The sequence below is a fragment of the Phyllostomus hastatus genome, unplaced genomic scaffold, assembly GCF_019186645.2.
Source record: "Phyllostomus hastatus isolate PE091 unplaced genomic scaffold, TTU_PhHast_1.1 phas_scaffold_78, whole genome shotgun sequence".
In the NCBI taxonomy this organism is placed as follows: domain Eukaryota; kingdom Metazoa; phylum Chordata; class Mammalia; order Chiroptera; family Phyllostomidae; genus Phyllostomus; species Phyllostomus hastatus.
Window position 1 is genome coordinate 92,421,757 of NW_025334041.1, and position 22,236 is coordinate 92,443,992.

General features: G+C 33.8%; 1 protein-coding gene across 8 annotated transcripts in view; it reads right to left on the reverse strand.

Moving 5' to 3' along the window:
* EHBP1 (EH domain binding protein 1) overlaps window positions 1–22,236 on the reverse strand; it is a 364,981-nt gene that overhangs the window by 42,884 nt on the left and 299,861 nt on the right. For 4 of the 8 annotated variants that reach the window (XM_045827361.1, XM_045827362.1, XM_045827364.1 and 1 more), the window contains 6 exons: window positions 21,476–21,623; window positions 13,637–13,744; window positions 10,510–10,634; window positions 7,541–7,679; window positions 7,290–7,396; window positions 4,475–4,598 (listed from right to left, as the gene is read on the reverse strand). In XM_045827361.1, the coding sequence (XP_045683317.1) occupies window positions 4,475–4,598; window positions 7,290–7,396; window positions 7,541–7,679; window positions 10,510–10,634; window positions 13,637–13,744; window positions 21,476–21,623 (751 nt within the window). The remainder of the gene's footprint in view (window positions 1–4,474; window positions 4,599–7,289; window positions 7,397–7,540; window positions 7,680–10,509; window positions 10,635–13,636; window positions 13,745–21,475; window positions 21,624–22,236) is intronic. The other 4 variants (XM_045827366.1, XM_045827365.1, XM_045827363.1 and 1 more) reach the window with 3 other exon arrangements.

Here is a 22,236-nt window from a genome sequence, read left to right on the forward strand (position 1 = left end):
CTCAATCCACTGAGCTACACCAGCAAGGGCCCGGAATAGTATTTCTTTTAATTCTTATTTTCTCAAAGTATATTTAATATTTTTAAGTGGTCAGTAAGGTTTTGTATTGATAGTCTACAAAAAGCTACAGAATTAGTATTTTTGGCCCAGGGACTTAAGAAAGTTATCATGATCATTTTTATCAGTGCTTAAAGGTCATAATATTATAAGATGCTTTTTAAAATAATCCCCCCATGTTTAATTTTACACTCAAAATGTAAATAAAATATTGTCTCCTTTTAAAAAATCATTAATTTAAAACACTACAGTTCTATAGGAAGAACGTTTGATAACCATCAAATGAAAACAGATTGGGAATGAAAACCATACATATATTATAGTAACATTATTTTCAGAACTTTAGTGAAAAAGCCCATCAACATTTTTGTTCTAAACTCCATTTCTTCAAGAATTATAACACTGCTGGTAAGGATCCATTAACACCATACTTAATACAAAATGTCAGCTGAGAACACATATATATTTCTAACAAGTTTTACTGTTCCCAAAGAAATAACCATCACAAACTTTAGGTGCTAGAAATGTAAAAATTCATCCTCTGCAACAATTATAAAAAAATAATATTTAATAAAAAAAGTTAAAAGCTGATGAAAAATTTCTCTAGTATTTGAATAAGGATTTTACAGATAGATGGAATGGCAGAAAATACACACACAGACACTCACACAGCACTGTTACTTAGTTTTCAGACTATGACTGATCCAGGATTACTCAATTTTGGAAACATAAACCCCCACAGTTGCTCTGTCTCTGCCACTGATGCTGTTCCCCACAAATGGATGCTGGGATCTCTTGAGCCCTTCCTCCTCCACTGCCATTTCATCCCCGGCACATCCCCATCTTGTTGCTGGATAAACTGAGGCTCTCTCTTACATTGCTTTGTTCCTTTCTTGCTAGAGCCTTCTCCAACACACCAGAATAAATGCCCAGCATTCTAAGCCACCATCCAGGCTCCACCTCCCTCCCTCTCACAATGCTAAAGCTTCAACATCAATGTCTGGTGCTAAAAATGTAGAGCTGCTCAAGCTTTGGGAACCAAGAACTCAAATCTAGGAATATCTGTATTATTTTAGTTATATCTTTAAAAAAATTTTTTAAAGATTTTATTTATTTATTTTTAGAGAGGGAAAGGAGGGAGGAAGAGAGAGAGAGAGAAACATCAATGTGCAGTTGTTGGGGGTCATGGCCTGCAACCCAGGCATGTGCCCTGACTGGGAGTCGAACCTGCGACACTTTGGTTCGCAGCCCAAGCTCAATCCACTGAGCTATGCCAGCCAGGGCTAGTTATATCTTAAGTAAATAGATTTTTGTGGATTTGTTGGGACTGTGGATGCTTTTAACAGGCTTGTTTAGGAAAATGTATTCTCAATTCCACAAAATAAACTTCTATATATAATTCACAACCCATTTAAAATTGGGTATAGTTCTCAAAAAGTTAAATACAGAGTTACTATATGACTCAGTAATTCCAACTCTAGGTACATATATCCAAAAGAACTAAAAACAGATTCAAAGAAATTCTTGTATACAAATGTTGATAGTAGCCAGAAGGTGAAAACATGTGTCTCTCAATGGATGGATGAATAAATAAAATGTGCTATATTATTTAACCATAACAAGGAATAAAGTAATAGTACATGTTACAACATTGATGAACCCTGAACACATGTTAAGTGAAAGAAGCCAGACATAAAAAGACAACTACTGTTAAGAGTCCATTTACGAGTTTCTGTTTAGGGTGATGAAAAACTCTAGAAATAGTGGTGGTGATTGAACAACACTATGAATATAGTACATGCCACTGAATTTGCTTTTGACATGGTTAATTTATGATATATGAACTTCAAATTAATAAAAATTGTATATAGTTAGAATCTACAAGTATATGAAAACTGAAATAGCAGATAAAGTATATTTGTTCTATAAAGACAGTATGGTGGCAAAAAGGAATGACTCAAGAGCTCAAAAACCTAAACACTTGGGTCTAGGTCCTAATTCAACCATTATTAATTAGACCATCTTAAATAAGTCATTTTCCCCATCTGAGCTTCAGTTTTCTTATATAAAGAATATGGATACTATCTGCTCTACTATCTATTCTAAGGCTGAGATCCAGAAAGTGCACTGAAAACTCTAACATACCAGAGAAAAGGTACTGCTATAATAAATGAAAAGTTGGAACTATAAGAACTCCTCAAAAGAAAAGGATGAATACATACTTGCCCTTTCTAACATCTTGTTTCTTATGTCAGATACTAGCTAGGCTTTAGGCACACCTTAGGAAACCATTATTTGGGCTTAGGTTAGGAAACCTTGGAGAAGGTTCAAGACAGTTAAGGGTGATTCTTGGAGCTTATTGAGGTGGGGGACCAGGCCAGTTTTAGTCTGAATCTGCAGTAGCAAACCCAGTCTAGATAAGATCCTGTCCTGTACAGTAAGAAATACAAAGCCTGGAAGGATTCTAGAATCAATCTGTATCCCATGACTTTCAGATAAATGATCAGTAGTTGGAATGGAGCCACTTCAATGCTTTACTGGTTATATGTGGAATGGGAAAGAAGGCATGAGTCTTTTGGGGTTAGAACCCTCAATAAATCAGGCTCTAAGTGTAAAGGAAGAGAAGGAAACAGAATTTCTAGCTTTTACTCTAGTGGCACAAGGCTTCTTGTATAGTAACATCTAATTTAGCTAGTATAAAAAGGAAAGGTGGTTCACTTGAAAGAATTTGTTTAAAACATTAGTCTCCTTAAAATATTTAATGGCAATAATTTTAAAATGTATTACAGAAACTATACCACCTAGTTTATATTTTTTACATAGTTAACACAATTAATATTTTCAGAATCCCTTAGAAATCAAAGAAAAAATGCAAACATGAAATAGTGCATTGGGTTATAGGATTTCTGTTGAACCCAAACACAGGTATAAGACTGAAGGATACAGATAACTTGTCAGGGTAATGATAAATGTGTCCTAGGTGATCTGGCATAGAAAGAAGGATCCTGTATGATTGGGTTCTGGTGACATGAATTCTAGTCCAAGGCTGGCCACTCACTGATCTATGTGATGCTGAGCTTTTCCTGTGCCTCTGTCTCCTCTGTACAAGAGGGTTCAGTAATAGTTTTCAAAAAGTCTTTAAGAAGTTTTCTTGGTTTTAAATTTTAAGTAGTAGAACCTTTTCTTTAAATGAACTCTTTTGAGAAGCCTGCTATTTCAAATAAGTAAACTCAGAGCTATTCTGTTCGAAGTAAGGTAAGAAATCCGGACACCTGTCTGCTTTCTGCTCCTTACTGTCTCGGCAGCCCCCAGGTGCCCCTGAAGAAGCGTCCGTGCTCCACAGAACACAGTTTGAAACCCAGTGGGCCATAAAAAGCCAAAGGTCTCTTTCTGTTCCAATATGTTCTGATTTCACTAATGTAGGCATTTTCAAATTTCCCATATATATATATTTTGGAGCTCTTTAATCGTAAATATATTCTTGGCAGATAGAGAAGAAAATTTTCAGGAAAGCTTTACAATCCGAATCTACTACTACTAATTTACTAATCTACTTTACTGCTTTATTAATCTATTTTAACACTGCCATAAAATTAATGCAATTAATTCAATTAAAGGGATAAGTTTTCTACTTTTGTATTTTGACATTTCTTCTTAATAATTTGATATGATTTCAACTTAGTTCTCATTTTACTCCTTTTGCAGGAAGAGAATTTTAGAGAAGAGTGTGTGTGTGTAACCACACATACTATTTTTTTTCTAACAGCTTATTGTGCACTTAGATCTATTCAATCACTATTGGCCATCAGCATCAAATGCCAAAAAACCCCTCTGGTTAGGAGCTAACTTGCTGCTTTACCCCATTTTTACAAACCTTCCTATATACCTTAATCCTTTCAAATGCAAATGTGACACAAAGTATTACAGACTTTAAAAAACCTGTTCTCTTGAAAAAAAAAAAGTTGTGGAGCATCAGTAACCAGATAGTATTCTCAAATTTCCGTGATCTAGTCCATGGAGCCATCCCCTATGCACAGTGCTCTGTTTCATGCAGTACATGGCTTTAGCTGGCCAAATCTTTTTTTTCCCCAATGAATCAGTAGAACAGTGAAGATCTTACTTTTTTTTTTTAAAGCAGTGGCATATCAATGAGGCACAGATGTGTATTCCAACTCTGCATGGATGAGCACACTGTTCAATAGTGCTGGCTCACACGGTATCAGGGCAAGTTATCACTTCCCATGAAGGCACTCTTATCACCAGGGCCCAGAGAGGTGGCTGCAAATCGCAGCCTTTTTATTTTCAAGGCAGTTCTGCTGAACATTCAGGCTTCAAAGATTCACACTTCCAAAACTCTATAAGAGTTTGTGAACGCTCAATTTGCCAAAACTGTTTACAGTGTAATTGGGCACCGTACCTGTGTCCATGAGATAGCGAAGGCGCTTCTCCACCAGCGCGGCACGGGTGTCAATTTGCTTTTGCTCATTCTCTAGTGCTGCCAATTCTCCTACAACATACTGACTGGTGTCTTTGAACCCTTTCTGTTAACGAGAACAAACAGGAAGGAAAAAAAAATCACTTGTAAGTTGTATTTTTCCTTTCTACAAATACTTAGTAAAGCACTTAACTAGAGAACCAAATATACCCTTAGTATCACCCTTAGTACCAAAAAGCAACTCCCTGTGATTCAAAGAATTTTCATATGTATTATAAATAGCAAAACTTTTGTGGAGAAACTCTCAACAGTTTAGTAATATATCTATACTTTAACACCCATAGTTTCCAGATTTTAAAAGTTAACACTAAGTTAGGAAAAATTCTCCGTACAGTTAAGGCAGAGTTATATAAGCATGGACAAGAACAGAAGACAGTTTGCCTTTGGTAACTGTCAAAACAAATACCAATGTCACCCTTAATTCAAAACTGTAATATACAAAATAGAGTTTTACTAAAGAGCCGCTTCTTAAAGTATCTATCTTGAAAAATCAGACAGATTTTTTTCTTACAAAAATATAAAATTAAAGAGATGCTTCTTGTTTTCATAGTGGCTATACTATTTAAATGCTTTTAAAAATGATAAGAGAGGTTTCTAGTATCTTCAGTCTTCCCTCTACCTGGCTCCTGTACTTGAACATGTAATTCTATTGATGTATAACTAAATACTGTAGCTGTGAAATCCAACTTGACAGGTGGTTTCAAACATTCCTACGAAAGATCTAATACAACTTACTACACTGATTTGGTTAATTTTCCATGTAACCAAATTTAGATCTCAACTTGAAATTTTACTTTTTACAACCATCCATTAAAAAAATTACCCTTAGAAGTTTTATTTGAAGTTGCAGTTCTATTAAAAGTACCAGTACAGTCTTAATACTTATTTTCATACTACAAATTTAAATCATTAGGGGGCAGGGTTATTATCTATGGTAGAGTTACAAATGGATTAATTATAGCTCCCTTTGGAATATGTGTTTGCCTTGTGACATTTCTAGGGCTACATTTCCTAGGTAGCTGAGAAATATTGAAGAACTGCTTAAGTGATTACTCTCATCACCACCACCACCACTACCACCAGTAGCAGCATCAGCAGCAGCAGTACTTACAACATTATTTATTCAAACAAGTAAATGTGAGCAAATCTCTGCTGTCAAATCCCTTCACTACCCAGAAGGATATTAACCTGTAAAAAGTCATGAGGAATTATCTTTTGATGCTCCTTAAACAAGAAAAAAACCCAACAAATATGAGCATATTTTGGAATATTCATGCTCAATAAATATGTCTAGTCATACATATAACTTATGTATCTTTAGAACTAGTAAATAATTTGTACTCACAGGTTAACTCAATTTATATTACCTTATTGCCAAATTGATAATGGTAACTGACAAACTTGAAGTTGAAATGTTTTAAGAAATTTTAAAACTGACAATTTCTCAGGATAGTATGATCAAATAAATCATTGTATTTTTTAAAAGAGTCATAAAATAGATATTATTCTATCTCAATATGAAATAGAACAAAAAATTGTAACAACAGAAGAAATGCAAATCGTTAACTTTAAAGTCTGAAATAATCTGTTGAACTGTTTTTGTATCTATCTGCCAGACAGCAGAGCATTTTCAAAAAGAACTTTTCTTTTCTCATTCCATTCATAGGGTCAAAACAAACACAGTGGTTTGCAAAGACAACATTAGGTAACAAAGATATAAGAAAGCAGAAATTATAAGCAGCATATAAAACTTCATTGCTTTTACTAATTCAGATAAAAACCAGTAACAAAATTTATAATCAGATTTGTTTAGTATGAGTATAAGGTACCCTCACGTATTCTGTAACTTAAAAACTATACCCAATATTTCATTAGGATATTTCAATAAGCCATTCTATGTACTGGGTATCTAGTACAATAGCTTAAAAATGAAGTTTTTCAGGGCCCTAAAGTGTGGTTTGTAACTTTGGGTGTACTTACAAGTACTTTAAAATCCAACAAAGACTATTTTAACAGTAAAAACAATGAAAATATTTATGCAAATGATAGATAATAAAAAAAGTAGCATCATTAAAGAGAGCTATGCTTCCAGACAAAAATTCAAGTTAAAACTTGTTCTTCCTGCTTCTGTCCCGCAGCTGTCCATCAAAAGCAGCTTTCTCCCTGCGGTCTATCAAATATTTCCCTCACAAATCAATTTTACACATGATCAGCCCATACCCCTACTGAGCTGAACCTCCCCGTTAATTAAGTGAAGAAATTACCATATATATTATATTAATGCAAACATCATTCAGCTAGTAATTCACGGCTGATCTGGATAATGGAAAGGTTGAACACCCATTAACCCAAGCCAACAAAATGGGTTGGCTGAGAAATTCTAGCAGGTCTCATGTGACTTTTCCCTCTAACTGCAGGTCTGCGGTATCTGCTATTGTAATAATTAAAATCCTCCCGGTAGATCAATACTGGAATCTCTTTATGGGAAGTGCCCTGATGGAAATGTCTCAAGGAAGCTGGGGCTGTGGAACTCTGAAAAATTCATTTTTTTTTATCTGACAATTATCACCACACTGCAGACTAATTCAACAGTGCACCCCTCTCACTCTGCTTTGAATGCACTGAAGATTGACATCTTAAAAAAACCTAACATCTCATTTTAACAAATAAAGGCACTATTTCCACATACAGTTTGGAATTATCAGCAATCATGAAACCACACAAAAAATTAATATACATTAAGCACTTCATCTTCTGATGGCTTCCTCTGAGTTTCAGTTATCGCTGCCTTCTCCTCATTTCCTTTCTTTGTATCTTCCTGTATTGATCTCTGCCTTTTAATCTCTTAAAAAAAAAAGACAGACATGTAAAATTATTATAAAGCTTGATATTTGTGTATTGAAATGTGAATTTACATTATCAGCTTCATGTGTGTGTGTATATACATTAAACCATAAGATGGGAAGACATTTTTAAAAATGTACCTACCTGGTCTATTCTCAACATATTGACTGAAAGACTGAAGTTGAGTTTTTCTGACTGTAGACTCCTTGCTGAACACAACAGGATTTCTAAATCGTTCTGTTGCTTTCTGTAATCGCTCAGTCCGGAGATCTTCTGTGCCATTCTAAAAGTAAAACAAACATGGTAAGAGAGTCCTGGTATTGTAAACATGAAATTGCAAATCAGTAAAACAATTTTTACTGATTTAAGAAAATGTCAATTTAGAAACTTTCTGAAAGAAAAAGGATTTTAAAGAGGTTTAAATAGCTCAGCTGCAAGTTCTGTTGCCTGTAACCAAAAACTTTGGGAGACACAGTTTAAATGGAGGATCACCCTGGCTAACTTTGATTAAGTGACACTGTGAACCCCTGTGTTTTCTCCAGATGATATATATCATTTTAAAGCCATGTCTATTCTCCCTGCCATTCTGCCCCATCAGTTTGTATAGCCCCACAGACTTGTATGACAAGAAGAACTAGTTTCTAATTTTATGCCCATTCAGATAAACTACTAATGCAGGATGAAGGCTAAAAGGTAGGATTATAATACTACCCCACTGAACTGCGTTTTGTCAGCTATAACTTTCCAAAGCCAGATTTGTAAGTAAGCCCTTTATAGCTAAGGAAACTACAATTATCTTTTCTAGAGCTTCCTATGTTAATACTGGTAACAAATTCAAATGGTTCTATCAACAAGAAATATCCCAGAAGACTGAACCACTGCAGTGTGTGGAAGCTGCAGATACCGAGGTGCTGTGTACCAAACAAATATTTCATTTTATACCTAATCTTTTATTATTTTTATTAAGTGTTTTGAAAGTAAATAGGGAAAGGCTAAGATGCATGACTAATAGCTAAGCCTGCTGAATGCTGAAACTGGTTATCAAAAGCTACCAAGACTTTGCCCTTCCTCTGCATTGAGACAATCAGTAATGAGGGAGTCCTCCAATGGCCTATTCTCTAGCCTCAAGGAGGCCTGGGATACAGAATCCTCAAGGGAAGGTAACAGTTTATCCTTTTCCACAAACACAGAATGCCTCATTTATAAATGTGTAAACTGCATTTTATTAAAAAAAAAACAAATCAATGCTGAAGCTTCAAGAGAACAGATGGACCCTATAAGTTCTTTACAAGCACCATTTAAAAAAATCTTAACTAAAGAGATTCATACAAAGACAAGCTGTTTAAAGCACACCTTTTGTTGGAATAACTTTAAAAATTACTACACAAGAGCTTTTTGGAAAACAAAACCAATTTAATCTACTTAAATAATTAAACCTGAAGAATGAATCTACCTCTATTTATTTTTTAAAGTTATATATTTTTTAGAATCATGCTTATAATATGCTATGTAGCTAGAATAGAAACTATTTCGGCTTTCATTTGTTTAAAAAAGTGTGGAGGGATTCAGTAAAAACAGAAAAAAACTCACGGACACGGACAACAGTGTGGTGACTGCTGGACAGAGGGGGCAGGAGGAGGAGGGTACAGCAGGGATAAATGGTGATGGATGGAGACCTGACTTGGGCTGGTGAACACATAATGCAATGTACAGATGATGTGCTGTGGAATTGTGTTCCTGGAACCTGTATAATTTTATTAACCAATGTCACCCCAAAACATTCAATAAAAAGGAAAAAAAAGAAAAATATGTATTCTATCACTACCATATTAACTGCCCAAAAGTCTAAAACTCAAGTCTTTACCAAAATAAACAAACATGGCTACATTTTTGAGGCTTGACAGCATGCTAAAATATCAGTATGATTAGCCAGCAAATCCTATCTTAAGAAAACTTTTTATGACTGGGGACTTCAGCCACTTTACAAATGTATTCCTCTAAACCCACTAATTCAGTTAGCCTTTTCAATCCATTGTATTATTCTTAGGCCAGCTTCATTCTGCATTAAACCCACTGCAGAAAGCTAAATTGAACGCAAAAAATAAGACCTGATCCAGGCTTCCTTTTGTTCAAAGATAGAGACCAAAAGTCCTCTGGTGCTGCTACACACTTTCATCACCAATTTATAGAAACCGACAGTATAAGGAAAAAGCAATGAAAATCATTGTTTTGGGACTTCAAAGCACCTCTGTGTCAGGGGAAGGAAATCCTTTCAGTCAGCAGGGCAGTCCCCACAGTCTGCAGGTGGGTGAAAAGTTGTACATGACTAGCAGTACCCTAAAGCTAGAAAAATATTAATGACATAGTGCAAGGAAAAGGGGGAAAGGTGTGAATGGGATAATAAAAGTAGTCATAATAATAATAATAATAATAATAACTATAATTACAATAATGTGGCATTTTGGCTAAAATCCTAAAAATGGTAAGATTTGTATGGCCACAAAACACATGCAAGTTCAGAAAAAATTTATATTCTATCACATACCATCTTCAGGCATTAATTAACATTAATTTTAGTTCATCTAAACAGGTTGAAGGCTGAGGATGATAGAATAGAAAAATATGCTAGAATTCTCTTAGTAATATTCTTCTTAGAAAAATATAAATACCTATAGAAGTCAAGAATAGTTTCTTTGTTTACCAACATATCAAGTTAAAGCAGTTTCTCTAAAAAAAGTAGATGAATACTGATTACATATTGATATTTAATTTACTGGCTATTTAATAAAAAGTTTTATATCTTAGCCCTGGCTGGCGTAGCTCAGTGGATTGAGCACGGGCTGTGAACCAAAGTGTCCCAGGTTCGATTCCCAGTCAGGGTACATGCCTGGGTTGCAGGCCACGACCCCCAGCAACCACACATTGATGTCTCTCTCTCTTTTTCCCCCCATTCCCTCTCTAGAGATAAATAAATAAAATCTATAAAAAGAGTTTTATATCTTAATCTTAATGTAAAGAATTTGGTAAAAAAATTGATTTTAGGATTATGAAATGCTAGTGGAAATTAGAATACACAGATACCAAGTCAAATATTTAAAACAAGTAAGATTTACCTTAATGTCTTGCTCTGGGCTCTGAGTTACAGCTTTCTGAGAAGCACCGGTGAGTGAATTTGACACCTGTGGCTGAACTTCCAGGAGCCTCTTCAGCTTCAAGTCCACCAACTTTGTGTTTTGCTCTGTTAAATATGCAAATACTATGAATAACCAAGTGAGATGCACTCAGGTGTATAGGCTATCAATTTAGGGGACATCATGTAAATATTACTGTATTATAAAAAGAAAAGGACATTAGGGTTGCATAATAACACATTAGTTCAGATATACGTAGAACTGTTTATATATAAATATATATAATATAACTATAGTAAAACTGAGTAGTGATTTAGTCATTAGGTATGTTGACTACATTATTTTTTGAGATATAACTGACACACAATTGTGTAAGTTTAAGGTGTACAATGTGTTGATTTCATACATTTATGTATTGCTGTATGATTAACACTGCAGCATTAGTCAGCACTTCTATCACATCACATAAGTATCATTTCTTTATTGAAGTGGGAACAATTAACATTTTGTCTTTTAGCATATGTTAGTGTATGTATAAACATATATATGTGTATTTCTCACCAAAATCAGTCCCTTTAAAGAATGTAGTCAATATACCTAAACACCATTCATTTATACAAAAGTTGATATTAGCTATGCTTACCTGAAAACCTAAGCCTATATTTGATGTGTATATTTATATGAATAACTATATAGGTTATATATAATAAAATAAGCTATTATAAAGTAGATATTTTTAAAAGGTGATAAACTTGATTCTAAATTATATTTTATGAGTTTCAACTCTTCTAGTATATTAAATTTGTACATACAATACTATATTAAAATAAGCTCTTAACATGATCTCAGATAGTCACTGATAGAATCCAATGTTTATCTCTGTATCTGTATACCCAGCATTGAACAGCGTACATGTTCACAAATACCTTCTAATTTGCAGGCAGAAATTCAATAAAAATAATCAAATTTTGGAATGTATTAAACAAGAATAGAAATTTAAAATAAATAATTTCAAATTATTTTTAGCAAGTACATTAATTTTAATAAAATAGTTCAGAAACAAATGGAAACAAATAACTCTACTTAAATTCACTCAGAGTAACCCTTTAATGAAATGGTTATGAAAGATATGTCAACCATTCAGTGAATGATATTTTCCATAAAGATTAATAAGTTTTCTAATTATAAGACTCTTAATAAATGCTATTATCATTACTTTCATGCAAATTGGTCAGTTTATATTACCAGGCTTCTCTTTTAAACCATATCTGATGAACTATGGTCAAATCAAGATAAAGATTAAATAATTTATTATTAAAACATTATGACTTTTATATACATATTAAAAAAGAATTTTGGGGAAAATAAAGCAAGGATAAAAATCATAATGTTTGCTACATGCTTCCAGATTCCAGTTTGCATTCCTATTTCTTATTGCTATGAAATAAACCACAGCCTAATTTGGAAAGTCTGTGTTATGCACATGGCAACATTTATTGGCATTTTTGAAAGCTATAAACAATACATTACTTAACTTCAAAAACAGTAATACTAAGATGGGTTTTCTTTTTTTGGCATACGTAAAAGTAGGAAGAGAGTTTTTAAAAAGGACAAAAGTCAAGCCTATTGGGCCTAAAGTTAACCAAACTTCAAAGTATCCCACAAAATTTCTATAACTAAAAGTAGAAAATTCTCCTCATGTTTCCTAAGAAATAGCTAATTTTTCCTCCCTTCATAATCTATTGTAAAATGAGGAAATATGCATTACTTATTGTCATTGATTTTATACTTCCATAAATTGCAAGTTAACATTTCAGTTCCGTACTCATGGGTGTCCTCAGCAGTAAAGGGACCTTACTGGTTTCTTGATAAAGCTGGTGGTGGTGGTTATGGTGAGAGAGTGGGTAAACAACGTGAAAAATCTTCTTCAAAAAGAAAAATCAAATTGACCCAAGTTCTACAATGTTTTAAATAGAAAGAAATAAAAGTCCTAATTTTGGTTTACACATTTAAAACTTTTCCTTAAATATCAGCATTTTCCTGGATTTGCACAATTATAAACACATGACCTCTAGATAATTTAAATGGAGACCATGAAGTAGCTATTGAATGAAGGGCATGGGTTTTACTGGGTACCCCCTACAGTTAAGACAAACCTGGTTGATTGTTTCTTGGAGAAAAAACAGCATGATTTCAAACACAGGAAGAAAGAAAATAGGTTAGTATTTCAGGGGCACGTCAGTGCTAGGAAGAGACCTGTTCTCACTTCCTTTAGCTTTTCATAGGAAAAGAGAAATATTAAGGACTTTAGTTCCTTAACTTTAAATCTAGAAAAATCACTAAAGATTTTTTTATTGCTATGAGAAATCAATTCAAAAAGCATTTATGGAACCCCTCTGGTATACAAAACTTTGTATTGCTACCTGTTGCTGACTTATAAAGGAAATGCATGTGGAACACTCATCTATTAAACCACAAGCAAGCATCTTTATATTAAAAAAATAACTTAGAAGGTCAATTACCAATGTGATTATTGGTATATTTATTGCTATAAGATATGTGATTAATTTAATAGCAGTCTATATAAGCAGTTTTTGAAGTGTGTTAAAATTAGTTATTATGTATAAATTAAGTTAGTATTAAAGTTAAGTATTAAGTTAATATTTAAAGTAAGCAAAAAATTTGCAAAATAATATTACAACTAAGACAATTCTAAACCAAGTCAGAAAATCTGATTGACATTTGAATTATTCCATAGGTACTACACCTATACCTTACAACATTACACCAAAATATTTAGGTTAAGAAGGGAACCAATTATTGAATTCCTACAAATTGTATCATATACATAAAATATAAAAGTGAATCTTAATAATAAGAGAACACAAACTACAATCTGCTATTCCAATTTCATTGCTAATTTCAACTAAATCTAAAACAAAATAAAACAAAATTAATGAAAGGTGGATTTAGCTAATGGTTTATGAAGACATAAGTGTAATAAAACTACAAAAAGAATTTACTATCACTATTAATGAGATATTAATGAAAATATAATGATAAAGTTTACCATGCAGCAGGACACAAAATGTTTATAATTTGAAATTACCGGGAGTATCAAGGTCATTTTCTAAGTTAGTAAGTTCATCTCCACCTCCTACAACAAAGCCTTCAGGAATCTCCTCGTTAGTATCTATCTCAATATTATCATTTTCATCTGTAGGAACATGTAGCAATAATGTTAGTATATTGTATATTATTTCTGTTTTATATTGTTTGTCCAAAACACGAAAGAAGAAAAACCAGTATTTTAGTGATTTATTCAAATTCAAATCTGACACAGATCAGCAAGTTAAAAAAATCAGTTTTAAGTCACTCTTTCACTATTGAATTAACATTTATATTTTACATTCATATGTCAAAGATGAATTGTCACATTAAAGAAGATGCAATGGTTTTGATAACTTGTCTCTCAATCACTGAGGTCCCTGAGTTCCTCTATTTTAAAAAGTACTCTACTAGTGCTCTCTAATAACAGCATAAAAAAATAAAGTTGCATTGGTAACAAAGTCAAACAATATTTCTGTATTTCATATTTTTATACTTTATTAGATATAAATATATAAAGAAACAAGATTCTTTAAAAACTTGTAACTATGTTTAAATCATTTGTATGAAAATGAATACTTTTGTGCTATTAATGAAATATTATCATAAAAACATTACAGATAAATTAAAAGGCAAGATTGAGACTAGAATAAGCAGTAAGTTTACGCGCAAGAAAGTTCAGAAACAAAACAGTACATCTTGGAAGAGTTAATATTGGAAAAAACTGTTATTATTCAAAATTAAATACATGGGAATGAGGAAGTCCTACATGATTTTTACACTTAGTAAAATGTTTCAGGTCACAATTGAGTCTTTTTTTTACATTATAGATGTTTGTTACATATATTTTTTCCTTCTAAATTCTAGTGATAAATAAGTTAAGTAATTTTGATTATGTATACATTTAAAAATGTATAGCTAGCCCTGGCTGGTGTGGTTCAGTGGACTGAGTGCTGGTCTTTGAACTAAGGGGTCGCTGGTTGGATTCTTGGTTAGGGCACATGCCTGAGTTGCGGGGCAGGTCCCCAGCGGGGACACTTGGGAGGCAACCACACACTGATGTTTCTCTCCTTCTCTTTCTCCCTCCCTTTCCCTCTCTAAAAATAAATAATTTTTTTTAAAAAATGTATAGCTAAACTTTGATTTGCATATTAGATGTTAACTTTAAATCCTGCTAGTGACAGGCAGTGTAAACTTTTGAGAAACACGTCTCCAGCCCTAGGAGTTGAAGAATATCCCTACTACTCTACAGCTATTTTTTTAACTGGGCAACTTATATTAATAATGAAGTAGTCCAAAGATCATTACAATGGAGAAATTCCAAAATTCTGTAGCTTTGGCTTAATTCTCAATATCTGTTCTTTTCCTTGTATACCTTTGTGTTTAATTTTGAACTTCCCAAATAAATACTGTGAGTATTAAAAGTAATAATAACAGTTTACATTTACTGAAGACTTCCCATATGCCCTGTAAGCTATTCAGAAGAACACAACAAAGGAAAAAAAAATTGAGAAATGCTCCCAGGGGAAAAACATTGCTAAATGCTTTTAAGACACTAAGTCATTATACTTCACTACATTACTTAATTACAGGGATCTTTTATAATCAACTGTGCTTAGCACAACTATTTGACTACTTTCATAAAAGTCACCATCATCTTCCTTATCCTCAAAATTTCTCCTCTAAATAAATTTTGTAGTAAATATAAATGAATAAATATTTTCTGAAAGCTAAATAACTGTTCAGAATACTTCCTCATATTATTGTCAGAAATAGTTTACTATTAATAGTTTTTAGAGTGCAGTACTTTGTTGCTACCAACCAGTCTCTATTTGTTATTAGTGACCATAATTAATCTGGAATAAAAGTATACAATTCAACATTCATTCATTTATTCAAGAAATTTCTGTATAATGCATCTGTAATTTACAACACACTGCTAGATGCTGAGGAGATACCAAGTTGTATTCGACCTTAAAGGTATATATTCAAGAGACTATAACACTATGTAGGACAGGTGTTATGGAGTAAAAATCAGATACAGAGCAAATTCAAAAGAAGAAAAGATTATTCATTGTCAATAGTACCAGGAATTGTTTTGTGTAAGCACTAACTTTTAAATTGGATCTTAAGAAATGTACAGGGTTTTAAAAATGTGAAATATAGGAGAGGAAAGTTTTTAAAATTAATACTTCTTGAACTGTGTTTAATGCAACAACCAAAATTTCTGCTGGTGTGGATAATAAATGGTATGACTCGTATCTTTAAAAAAATATATAAAAGGTACAAGTTGAGAGGAAGGCATTGGGCATTACAGGCAGCAGGAAAGATTAGGTTATGTTCAAAGAATTATGTATAAAACAATTAAAAACACTGCAGCTTATGTCTTTAATAAATTAGAGTAGCTTCAATACTATTTCTATAATATCACTCTTGCTTACAATCTGATATGCCTTTTTATGTGAAAGAAAAAGTGGTCTAGAAACTGTGCATGGGTGCATTATCCATGTGACGTCATCCTTCATTCAGGATTGCCAACCTACATGTTGGACTGGAATACAGAAAGGCTGGAGGCAGGAAATCCAGGTTAAAGACTGTTATAACCCCCAGGCAAGCAGTGTGGAGAGCCTAACCTGCGACAAAAAAATTAGGAAGTAGGTATGACATGATTTGAAAACTGAGTGAACAGTAGTAGGTGGTTAAGGGAGGGATACTGAGGATAAGGCACATATCAATACTGACTCTCCAGCATAAGCAACTAGAAAGATAGTATTGTTCTAAAAAGAAATAGTTAAATCTGGAAATGTGGTTAGATATGGGTATTTGCAGGTTCTGGAAATATGTAGAAAATTGCACCTCCTTTCATTACCCACTTATACAGTGCCAGGTTCCTGTCTGATGTTAAACAGATACCATTCATTTTATTTCCCAGCAAAATGAAATCTCTCTCTACCCGACCACTCACCAGTAACACTGAGTGGGTTACTCAATGTTTATATATGTATTGCTAACCTAGATAAGGATTACTATTTGGAAGGGCAAGAGTAAAAATTGATCTCCTATATAGGTCAGGTCTTCTTAGGAATGGATTTCCATTCTCTTTCCATTCACTGATTTGGGTTTTACAATGACCCTTGAATTCTTTTCAACAGTTAGTGTTACACATTTCTTAACACCTGTGGAAATACTCTAAGTGCATTCTAGCAGAGTTAAAATGCATGTGTATCTGTGTGTGCTTAAGATACTATGTATTTTATGTATATAAGATGTATCTATACACATACTTCTATGCATATTGAAATCTTGTATCTATCTATCTATCTTTATGGCTAACCACTAGAAAACCCAGTAGGTGAGTGTAGCAGAAAGCAAATTAAAGGTCCACTGCACAATAGAAGCTGATTTGCAAGTATGGCATGTATAATGTATGCAGGACAAAGCAAAAGGAGACTGGATATGCATCCGAATGAAACAATGTTCTCCAGCTGACACTGCACAATGATATGAGCAAAATGAAGATTCCAGTGGTATGATTAATCGCACAGCCATTAGGACAGTCTTATAACATTTATGGTTTATAAATACATTGAATGAAAAACCAGGATATCTGGTGACAGTAATAAAAGGAATATCTGTACTTTTAAAAAAGAAACAGGTATCATTAAAAACATATTCAGAAAAAATATTCAAAAAATATTCAGAAAAAAATTTCTCATTGATATCATGATTTCTAAATTCTCCAGTCCCTATAAAATTCATAACTTTTAAAGTTATCCTATGGAAATAAAAAAGATAAAAAACACAATACAAATATATTATTAATAGAAGCTCAAAATAAAAATCACTGAAGGCCTATAAGATTTTATTTTGGTTCAACAAATTTAGATAAATCTATTTGCCATAACTGAAATAAGGATAATGCAGGCATACAAACATTCTCACGGAAAAAAACAAAACCAAAAACATTTTCTTCACTCATTTGAAATACAAAAACAAAATACACTACTTTATCTAAATCAAAGAGAGGCAAAAAATGTCAGTTTAAAAGTCAAATGACTCAAGGACATGGACAATAGGATGGTGATTGTGGGGGGGTAAGGAGGTATAAAGGGAATAAATGATAATGGAAAAAATACAATTAAAAAAAGTTAAATGACCCTAACCTAACACAAATCAAAGTAATAATCTACAGAATATAAACATATATATAAAACATACTAAATACATCATATATAATATGCCATGAAATCTATAATAAATATATGATATAATATCATCTTCCAAGACAGACACCTCCTTGCAAGTGTACCTGGACTAGTAACAAAAATTTAACATTTATTTGGGCAAAATAAAAACATTAATTCTTAAAGCAGAAATTCAGGCCATAGTCTGACCACAATACCATTCAACTAAAAATGAAAATACCAAATTTTGTCACCAAACAGCTATACTTTGCCAAGAAAGATCAATATATAAACCCACCAGTTTGTTACACAGGTTGAGAATTTTAAAATGAGGCTGTTTAGATCTGCAATTACAAAATGATGCAGAAGTTGAAAAAAATGTATAGTATACCACAATATCACCCAATTCTCTCATTAAGTCCTAAAATTGTCAAAAGGAGAACAAGCAAAAGCCAGACTGTAACTCCTTAGGCTAGTGTGATTCTGTAATTTCAAAAGGCTATTTCTGATTGCAATTGGATGCAAGTGAGTTACTTGAATCCATGGCTATACTGACCTAAAATACCCCACATGTATTTTCTGTGGATGTCATGAAGGTAAAGACACCTCACTTTAAACTTAAGTTTCCTTTCTTCACTGAGCCTGGCTGCTGCTTGAGAATGGTGCAGGCAATGAGTCTGAGCAACAATCATGTTCACTGCATTCCCCAGGCTATGCTTTCATCTTATTATTTCAGCTCTTGAGTAAACTACTCCGTCCTTTTCACTCTGAGCCACTGCTTCCAAAATTCTCTATTTAGGCTGATCTGTTCTCCATTTAGGTTGGTCTGTACTTATTTCCCTCTCCTCTTTTCACACTATTCCTTAATCAGATTTGAAGACCCCCACTAGACACTGAAAAGTGAACACTAATTTGTTAACTCTTTCCCCTGGATTATCAACCTCACAGGATCATTTTCATTTAGGAATTAGATTTTTGTGACCCCAAGTGAATTTTTAATTTGCTTCGCAAGAATCAGCAAACTAGAGTGCATGGGCGAAATCCAGCCCACAACTTTCTTGGGGGTAAATAACAGGCACGCCCACTAATTTACATATTGTTCAAGGCTGCTTTCAGGCTATAAGGGCATAGTTGAATAATTAAGACAGAGACCATATGGCCTACAAAGCCTGAAGTATTTACTCTGGCCCTTTTCAGGAAGTTTGCCAAATCCTGTTCCAGCACTGTGGCTGGCACTGCTAATGGATAAAAGCATCTATAAGAACGGTTGTATTTCAGGCAGGAATTTTACCCTCTCTTTTATCCTAAAGGTCTATTTCCCCAACTCTCAGCCCTAATAACTTCAGCTTAGACCTTGAGGCCAGAGCAAACCTAGTCTGAGTCATATGCCTTTGTGGAGACAGGCCAATATCTACTCCTCAGGTCAGGTAATAGGCCTGCTCCAGTTGTAGGTTAACCTAATTAAGAGCCTGCTATATGATATGTGGCTGCTTCCAACATCCACTGTATGATGTTTCCCATGGGAGATGGACCCTGGTCACTGTGTTCCTAGAGAACAGAATCTAGACTCGTCAGCAGGTTCTTAAAAGTCACCTGTTCAACCCTGTCCCATCTTATTTTACCTGGCTCTCACTGTTCTTGTCTTTACCTCTTTGCTAGCTCTGCAGATCCAATCCTCACTTGTTCTTTATTTATTTTGTTGACTGTTAAATGATGCCAAAATATGGCCTTCATTTTGCCTAGCTACCAAGGAGGGAAGATAGCAATTTTGGGAGTTGTAACACTGATAAAGTCTCTCTACCTAGTCATGTCCTGACTTAGCCTCAACTAGGGTTGGATGAAACCAATTACATAGCTGACCCATCCCATACCATCAATCAAAATATTTAATTCTTAGCCTTCCCAGTGTTTACAATTCATTTAGCATTGTTACTTGCTCACTGCTTGGGAGAAAAATGAAAAGAGACACTGGGTGCCTCTCTATACTGTATTACTATTCTCCTATGGGTTTATGATGCTGCAGGTAGGTAGGCTTAGTAGTTTCAGGACAGTATATATGAAGGGTCAAGAATATGAGGTTTTTGGGTTTTTCTTCCTATCATCCTGAGATTTAAGGAGGCAAAAAAGTTTTAAGACACTTAGAATATCTGGAATTTCTATAACATCAAAGAAACATCTTGTTATTAATAAAGGAAAGATGCCCTGGCTGGTGTGCCTCAGTGGACTAAGTGTTGGCCTGTGAACCAAAGGGTTGCTGGTTTGATTCCCAATCAAGGGTGCATGTCTGGGTTGTAGGCCAGGTCCCCAGTGAGGGACCTGTGAGTGGCAACCACACACTGATGTTTCTCTCCCTCTCTTTCTCCTTCCCTCCCCATCTCTAAAAACAAATAAATAAAATATTTTAAAAATCAAAGAAAAAATAATAAGGGAAGGAAATTATCATACCATTATATAAATATAGCTACAATTAGTTAGTGATGTTATTATAACACTATAATAGAGTGTAGAAATTGCAATTAAAATTCTGAATGATAGTTAAAAAGGTAAGATGAAGGATTTCACTGAGATGTAAACCTTCTCAGAAGACCAGAGGGAGAGATACATGGCTGTCTGAGAAAGCAACTTTCAAATTTATGGAAAGGAAGGTTATATGCTATAGGCATTAGGTGGAATTCTCTACAGCAGTAAGCTTCTAATATAAGGAATCAATTAGAAATAACAGCAGAATGTTTCAATTTGCTTTGAAGAAACTTATCACTGACCTAGAAATAGCTTACTGTTGTTTCAGATCTCTGTCTTATTTGAGTTCTCATTTGACTATTCTTTACAGTGATCTTAGCATTCTAAGACTAACTCAGGACAAGTACCTGTCATGACATGGTAGATAAATAGGTTATACAATTTTAAAATTAAGAACCCTGTCCTGGCTGGTGTGGCTCAGTGGATTGAATACCGGCCTGTGAACCAAAGGGTCACAGGTTCAATTCCCAGTCAGGGCACATGCCTGGGTTGCAGGCCAGGTCTCCAGTAGAGGGCGCACGAGGCAACCACACATTGATATTTCTCTCCCCCTCTTTCTCCCTCCTTTCCCCTCTCTCTAAAATAAATAAAATATTAAAAAAGAAAACCCACAGGCCTTTTGAATATACTCCTCTTAAATAAAAATTTATTATAAAAAGTTCCAAGTTAAAGGTGCCGAAATTGAACAGTGAAGAGTAAATTAAAGTTCTCTTTAATCACAGTATATGTAGTCTTTGTCCCAACATTAACAAGCTTAGAATAATTTCTGAAGATATTGAAGACCCTCTTAAGATAAGGAGACTGAGTCTGTGTGAGTTTTTTCCTAAATCATATTCTAAGAAAATACTCCTTGAGTTGTTAAAAATTAGGCCAAAAAATTGACTTGAAAGACAGTGACAATTATCTACTGATTTATTTGTTTCCTCTACATTTTTTGCAACATATCAATAGGTTAGAACACACAATTATGGAATTGTGTACCTGAAACCTGTATAATTCTGTCACCCCAATAAATTAATAATAAAAAGAAACTTTATGTATTTGATGCAACATTTTGAAATAAGAATAAGTCCCAAAAGGTCTACTGTGGATTTCTGGGTTGTCTGTAGAATATGATACAAGATTTTTTAACTCACCTCCAGATGCCTTTGACCTTTCTTTCAACTTTTCTGTAGCCATTTCACCATAGCTGGGAAGTTCTGACATCTTCACTCCAGATCGAGCTTCTGCTATTAGCTGACGAGCTCTCTCTCTCAGCTGCCGACGTCGCTCTTCATCTTGCTGCTAAGATATATTGAACAGTTGCCAACTCAGTAATTGACAGAAATGCAATTTCATTTTCAATCTGATCATCATGATAGTAACTGGTTTACAGCATGGTGCTTGGCCCACATTATAAATAGGATGCTCTATATCAGTTGGATGTCACACCATTTTTAAAAGACATCCCAGAATCAGATTTTTTAAAAAAACATTTACAAAATTACTGTATTAAAATGTCTGTTAAAAACTCAAATGAGCCTCTAAAGAATGTCTGATAATATATATTCCTGAGGAAATGGCAGAAACTATTATTAATAAAATAATCAGGCTTATAGAAAAAAGTCATAATACTGAAAACAGAATTCCAATTAATATGTTATTTTTAAGAACAGAATTTAATTTGCTATTTTCTAATAAAGGCATAGATCACTGACTAAAAGACATATTTGATGGCAAAAAATGTTGCTACACCTTGTTGATAAAATATAGGAAATGGTATGTTTAGGGAGCTGAAGTGGGAATGAGAATAGTATGTTAGTTACACAAGTTATTGTTGGTAATTTTATTATTAGAATTGGGTAACTGATGTACTATCTTCATTCCTATTCTTCCCCCGCAGATGCACACTGAAAAG